This window comes from Gossypium arboreum, chromosome 8 (genome assembly GCF_025698485.1).
Source record: "Gossypium arboreum isolate Shixiya-1 chromosome 8, ASM2569848v2, whole genome shotgun sequence".
NCBI classification, from domain to species: Eukaryota; Viridiplantae; Streptophyta; class Magnoliopsida; order Malvales; family Malvaceae; genus Gossypium; species Gossypium arboreum.
In genome coordinates, this window is record NC_069077.1 from 37,092,093 (window position 1) to 37,099,090 (window position 6,998).

General features: G+C 36.6%; 1 protein-coding gene across 2 annotated transcripts; it reads right to left on the reverse strand.

The window, feature by feature from the left end:
- Positions 1 to 3,061: 3,061 nt before the first annotated feature.
- Positions 3,062 to 6,112, reverse strand: LOC128279475 (uncharacterized). 2 transcript variants are annotated; one of them, XM_053018408.1, is made up of 2 exons: positions 5,577 to 6,112; positions 3,062 to 5,085 (listed from the first exon to the last, which is right to left on the reverse strand). In XM_053018408.1, exon 2 carries the CDS (start codon positions 5,045 to 5,047, stop codon positions 4,115 to 4,117), a length of 933 nt encoding a protein of 310 aa, XP_052874368.1. In that variant the 5' UTR covers positions 5,048 to 5,085; positions 5,577 to 6,112; the 3' UTR covers positions 3,062 to 4,114. The 2 variants fall into 2 exon arrangements, with proteins under 2 accessions (XP_052874368.1, XP_052874369.1); XM_053018409.1 differs by having other exon boundaries at positions 5,561 to 6,112.
- Between the last annotated feature and the right edge of the window lie 886 nt (positions 6,113 to 6,998).

A 6,998-nucleotide genomic window follows, 5' to 3' on the forward strand; every position in this document is an offset into this window, starting at 1 on the left:
TCTTGGTGCCGAAAAAGGATGGTACTTGGCGAATATGTGTCGATTGTCCTGCTGTAAATAAAATCACTATCAAATATCGACATCCGATTCCTTGACTAGACAACATGTTAGACGAATTAAGTGGAGCTAAACTATTTTCCAAGATCGATTTAAAAAGCGGATATCACCAGATTCGTATGCGAGAAGGTGACGAGTAGAAAACTGCCTTCAAAACGAAACATGGTTTGTATGAGTGGTTGGTCATGCCGTTTGGCTTAACCAACGCTCCTAGTACTTTTATGAGACTCATGAACCATGTGTTGAGATCCTTCATTAGTAAGTTTTGTGTTGTTTACTTCGATGATATCCTCATATATAGCAAGACTTTAGAAGATCATGTAATACATCTCAAGTCTGTTCTTGAAACATTACGTAAGGAAACTCTTTTTGCTAATCTTAAGAAATGTACTTTCTGTTCTGATAAAGTTATTTTTCTTGGTTGTGTGGTTAGTGCACAAGGTTTGGAAGTCGACCAAGAGAAAATAAAGGCAATTCAAGAGTGGCCGAAGCCTACATCCATTAGCCAAGTTCGAAGCTTCCATAGATTGGCAAGCTTTTATCGGCGTTTTGTGCCTAACTTCAGCACATTGGCCGCACCCTTAACCAGCGTGATCAAAAAGAACTCCGCGTTCCATTGGGGACATGAGCAAGAGAGGTCTTTTATAGAGATTAAAAATTATCTTACTAACGCACCTTTACTTGCTTTGCCAAATTTTTCGAAGACCTTTGAACTTGAGTGTGATGCATCTGGTGTGGGAATTGGAGCTGTTTTAACCCAAGACGGATGACCCATTGCCTATTTTAGTGAGAAGCTTAGCGGAGCCCCACTCAATTATCTGGTCTACAATAAAGAAATGTAAGCACTAGTACGGGTTTTTGAAACGTGGCAACACTATTTGTGGCCAAAAGAGTTTGTGATCCATTTTGACCACGAAGCTCTGAAACATATAAAAGGCCAAAACAAGTTGAACAAGAGGCATGCCAAGTGGGTCGAGTACCTTGAATCATTTCCCTATGCAATTAAGTATAAGAAAGGTAAAGACAACGTGGTAGCTGATGCTTTATCGCAGAGGTACACATTACTTTCTACTCTTGAATCAAAGCTACTTGGGTTTTCTTTCTTAAAGTATTGTATGCTAACAATGCTGATTTTGGAGAGATCTATTCTACTTGTGAGCATGTTGCATTTAAGAAATTTTATAGGTTTGATGGGTTTCTGTTTAAGGAAGGCAAGCTCTGTGTTCCACAAAGTTCTGTTCGAGACTTACTTGTGCAAGAAGCACATAGTGGAGGACTCATGGGACACTTTGGAGTTAACAAGACGTTAGCCACACTTAACGAACATTTTTATTGGCCTAGAATGAGGCGAGATGTGGAGCGGGTTTGCGAGCGATGTGTAGCGTGTAAACGAGCAAAATCCAATATTCAACCTTATGGACTTTACACGCCATTGCCTATACCTGAAACTCCTTGGACGAACATATCCATGGATTTCATCCTCGGTTTGCCCCGAACAAAAACGGGAAAGGATTCTATCTTTTTAGTTGTAGATCAGTTTTCTAAAATGTCACATTTTATTGCCTGTGCGAAAACTGATGATGCCGTACACATTTCTAACCTTTTCTTTAGGGACATTGTTTGTTTACATGGTGTGCCGCGAACTATCGTGTCAGATCGAGACGCGAAATTCCTTAGCCATTTTTGGAGGTCTCTATGGGGTAAACTCGGAACCAAATTATTATTTTCAACTACTTGTCATCCTCGAACGGATGGACAAACCGAAGTGGTCAACCGAGTACTTTCTACCCTTCCGCGGGCTATCATTCGTAAGAATTTGAAATCATGGGAAGATTGTTTGCCCCATATTGAGTTTGCCTATAATAGATCAGTCCATACAGCAACCAAACATTCACCTTTTGAAATGGTCTATGGGTTTAATCCGATAACTCCTTTAGATTTAGTTCCTCTACCTAATAATCAATTGATTCATTCTGATGCTAGAAAAAAAACCCGATTACGTGAAGAGGCTACATCAACAACTGCGAGCTAATATAGAGGCGAGGACTAAGTCTTATGTGCAGCAAGCAAACAAGGGGCGAAAGAGAGTCATATTTGAACCCGGTGATTGGGTTTGGGTCCATATGCGCAAGGAGTGGTTTCCAGCCTAACGACGTTCCAAGCTACTTCCCTGAGGAGATGGACCCTTCCAAGTGCTTGAATTCATTAATAAGAACTCATATAAACTTGACTTACAGGGTGAATACAATATAAGTGTTAGTTTTAATGTTTTAGATTTATCCCCTTTTGATGCAAATTCTGACTTGAGGACAAGTCACTTTGAAGATGGGGGGAATGATGTATGCATGCCCGGGGCATCCTCAAGTGTATTTCAAGATCCGATCGAGCTTCCAAAAGGTCCCATAACTCGAGCTCGAACCAAGCGACTTCAAGAAGCTTTATCAGCTTTAGTGATGCGCATTTGGGAAGAAAACAAGGCCCTAGACGTTGGAGAAGCTGTGGACACCCTTTTGAGGACTCAATGCACTCTTTTGCAAACTGACTTCAGTTCTTCTCCAGCTCCCCCAGCTTAATTCGGCTCCAATCAGCTCACTTGAGCTTGTTTCAGCTCGTTTGAGCTCGTTTTAGCTTCTTTTCAGCTCATTTCTTTTCCATTTCAATAAACTAAGTTTTAACTTTATTTTTAATTTAATTTACTACAGCTCATACCGAATTCCCTAGCTCAAATTAGTTCATTAGTTGTTTTAGACTATTTGAGCTAGCCGGATTTAATATGCTAGTTGAATTTTAATCAATGTGTCCGAATTTAGTTAGCGCCATTTAAGTTGTCTAGTTGCTAATTAAAATTATGATTATATGAATATTTATATTTTATTTAATTATGTGTTTATTTCTTTTGTAGGTTCAGCCGAATGTGGAGGTACATTAATGGTTAGGTGCATGTATTGGTTTGTTCATTGAATGAGAAGATTCATGCATGGTTCGGTTCAATGGTTGGAGGAATTAAGTTCAAGTACATAGAAGATTAATTACATGCATTGGATTATGAAGAATACATCTCCTTTGGATGGCACACATGCATGTATGCATGGTATTTAATGCAAGTTCATGTACAGTCAGATTCAAGCTCCCTTCCAAGTTCCATGCATAGCCGAATGTATGTGGGAGGACTTTTGGAGTTTCTATGCACCTATTCGGCCAAGAGACACCTCTTGGAAGCTTCATGCACCCCATGGCCGAACCTAGACAACCCATTGAGCTTCTAAGGCTTCACATTCATTCAAGGTGTTTTGCTTATACATGAAGCTGCCCAATGGAGCTCCCATCAGCCGAATCTAGCCCTAGCAAATTAAAGACTTGTTCTAGATTATTCTAGTGCATTCATAGCTGAAATACTTAGCCCTGAAGTTAGTCAATGTGTCCAATCAGCTACTACATGTTAGTCTATAAATAGTTTACTCATTTCTTTGTAAAAGGATTTTTGCCAAATTATTGAATGAACATTGTTCTTGTGAGGTTGCTTTCTCTCATATCTCGTACAAGTTTCGAAAGACTTATCTAGTTTGTGCTAGTGGCATCAATCGACCTTGTTTGAACTTATCACCATTCTTGGTGTGGCGTTCACCTATCTTCTATTCCATCCTTCCACCTTACCAATTTAGGAACCGGGGTGACACTTTTTAGTATTGAATCATTCCTGACGTTAATCTATCCCCACTTTCCTAAATTCTTTCTTTCATCACCAAAATCGAACCACCTTTCCAACAACCATCTTTGCTGCCCTTAGCCGAACCTATCACTATTCTTACATTTATTTGAAACCTTCCGCTTAGTCAAACCTATCCATTCATTTCTACTTCCAAAACCGAGGCACGAATGACTCTTCTCGTCTACGATCGGGCAACTACGTGAATTCGACTCAACCACCCAAACTGGATTACATCAGCTCCTTTCCTAAATCGGACACATCTTCCAAGTTAGCCAAAGCGCCAAATCTGGAACCCGATTTGCCTTTCTTCTTATTCTCCATTTTGAAAGGAGCATTATTTTGAGAATTTCACCTACTTTTCCGTTCGACCACCATCCATGGTCTGTAAGCAACGGAACCTTCTCTTTTCTCCAATGCCACTAGATCAACACTCGTCTTCTGCTCCTCTGGTCTAGGTTCCGATTGCATCACAATATAGAGTTCCTTGGTATGTCCATACTTCCCACATGAAAAACAGATGGTTGGCAATGCTTCATATTCAACTTTCTGAATTCTTCCATTCACGAGAACTTGAGCAACCAAGGGTTTATCCAAATTGATGTAAGCTACTATTCTGGCAAACCTACCTCTAGTCCTACTATTAGTATTAAAGTCCAAGCGAACCACTTTCCTAATGGTACTTCCGATTACCTCGATAATTTTCTTCTTGTATAAATAACCTGGAAGACCAGGCAGTCTAATCCATGCTAACACTAAGCTTGGGTAGGGTTGCGAGGGACAAAACTCTTTTGTCCAGGGTTGAACTGTTAAGTATTGGCCATAAACCATCCAAGGACCCTGCGCCAGAACTTTAGTGTAATTGTCGAAAGTTTGGAACTTAACCAAAAAGTAACCATTTTCAATATCCATGAGATAGAATGGTTTGGCAGTGTTCCAAAGACTGCTAATTCGATTATTAAGTGCCCCATAGCCAATGTTTCTTCCAAGTAATTTTAATATTACAGTCAGTTCCATCTCTTTGACTAAAATTTTTTGAATCCTTTCAGAGAAGTCAATGGAAGGAATACCATTAACAACAGATCTATGGATGTCTCCTTCTAAGAATTCAAGACCTTCATCAGCATCAAGACTAGAAGGACCCAACTTACCATCATCTATCACTCCAGAATTGGTTCCTAGAAGTTTATCCTTCCAGGATATCTTTGGGCTCAATCCAGAACCCTCCACCATCTCAGTGTCTTCTCCTCCGATTCCTTCTTTGAATAGAACTGTCTTAGTCATACAATCAGAATCCAATCGAGATCCATCACCATCGCCTACTGCCAAAGGGGGAGAAACGTTATCGTGGATTAGAGAGAGTTTTCCCATTTAAATTAGCTAGAATTTGCTATGTGTATAGATAACAAAATTCTACCAAATTGCTTTCTGATTTAACACCTACTTTGTTAATTTTATTCTTACGAAAATATTTTATTTTAACATATGGCATCATGGTATGGTACCACTTGTCATGCCTTTTTGGTTAAAACTAAAATAATTAATTTTTATTTTGACACATGGCATCGTTATATTGTGCTCTGTGATAAGATTCGGTGGGAGATGTGTGTCATTTCACTTCTTTTTTAAAGCAATCGGCCTACTGCTCTACAGTAAAATCCATAGTCACCACTGAATGTTGGGATACATGAGGTCAAAGTGCCCTTTCATAGAGTAATACAATTCAATACGAAGCACAATATGAATTGATAGACAACCAAAGAACAATATAAAGAAGATGAAAGTTCAGGATCAAACTCAAGCAAGCAATTACGAGAAGTGCTTTATTTTTGGGAAGATGCCCTCACAGCTGCGCTGCAGTTTCATCGGTTATTTCCGAATTCAATGCTACTATTTCTTCAATAACCCTTGCCTTGATCATTTCTCTTGCATCTTGGCAACCATTTGTGGAGTTCTCACAAGGTTGTTTACAAGTTTCATGACTTGAGCACTCTTGGACAAATGGCCAAAAGTTCAAGCATTTGCAAAACTTTCTCCAAGGTGCATTGATATTGAAACAGCTTTTCTCGACATTACATTATTACGATTTCTTTGCGAGTGCCTTAGCAGAACCCATTGCCTACTGTACACCTTTCTCATCTCTCTCAACAATTAAAACAAAAACCACATAAAAATCCCATAAATTTTCTTATCAAGAAAAAAACTTAGAACAGGACTCCCCCAAAAAGAAAAAGCCCCTTATTTCAGTACTTATTTGATGATATTAGTAACATCAGGTATATTTATATTTACATGTAGCAATATGAAGTTACAAATAAAGAGAGCAAACTTTCATGTCATAATTATATTTACGTCAATTGGCAGTTTAAGTTAAAAAAAAATTTATATCGCAATATTTTAAAAATGGTTGAATTACACGTGTCAATCAATTCATAACTTTTAAGTTAATTAGAAAAAAATTAAATCAACATATTTATTACATACAATTTTTAAAAATATTACATCTATTCATATTTTATCATTATTTATGATTTATGTAACAAAATTTAATCATTCAATATTACTTTTTTCATGTAATTTTATTCATTATATTTTATTAATAAAATAAAATATCAATCTCTATCGTTTATAAGAAGGATTGATGAAATTGTGATTCTACGTCTTCCTATCTCTTTCCAATAAGAGAATAATAAATCAGCTTTTTTCTCCTGGTTTTTAGCATTTTTAGTTAGATTTAAATTTTGCAGGGAGGAAAGGCTGAAAAACAAGAGGAAAAATTTAATTTATCATTCTCCTATTGAAAAGGGATAGAAATAACGTGGAATCACGCTTTATACCATTCTTTCTCTATCATTTATATATCACATTTAATATTTTAAATGCATTTAGTCCAAAAATAGAATTTATTAATTTGAATATTTTTATTATTGAAATATTTTGTTTAAACTTATTTATCATATTACTAATAAAATTTATAAAACAAATTAATATATTTAATTAATAAATATAATCATTACATACATTGGTGCCATATATGTTGTGATCTATATAACTATTTTTTTATCTCGTGTAATGCATAGATTAATTAATTTGTATTTATTAATTTTAATATTTTATATTTGTTTATTACAAATTTGTTACAAAATTTGTAATTTTTCGTTAATACCATGATAGAGAAAGGAAAAAAATGTAAATGTTTAATTTTAACATAGTTTGTCATCACACATAGTTTGTA

Excerpts from the sequence above, each read along its gene's own strand:
- LOC128279475 (XM_053018408.1), bottom strand. The coding sequence starts at position 5,047 with ATGACTAAGACAGTTCTATTCAAAGAAGGAATCGGAGGAGAAGACACT.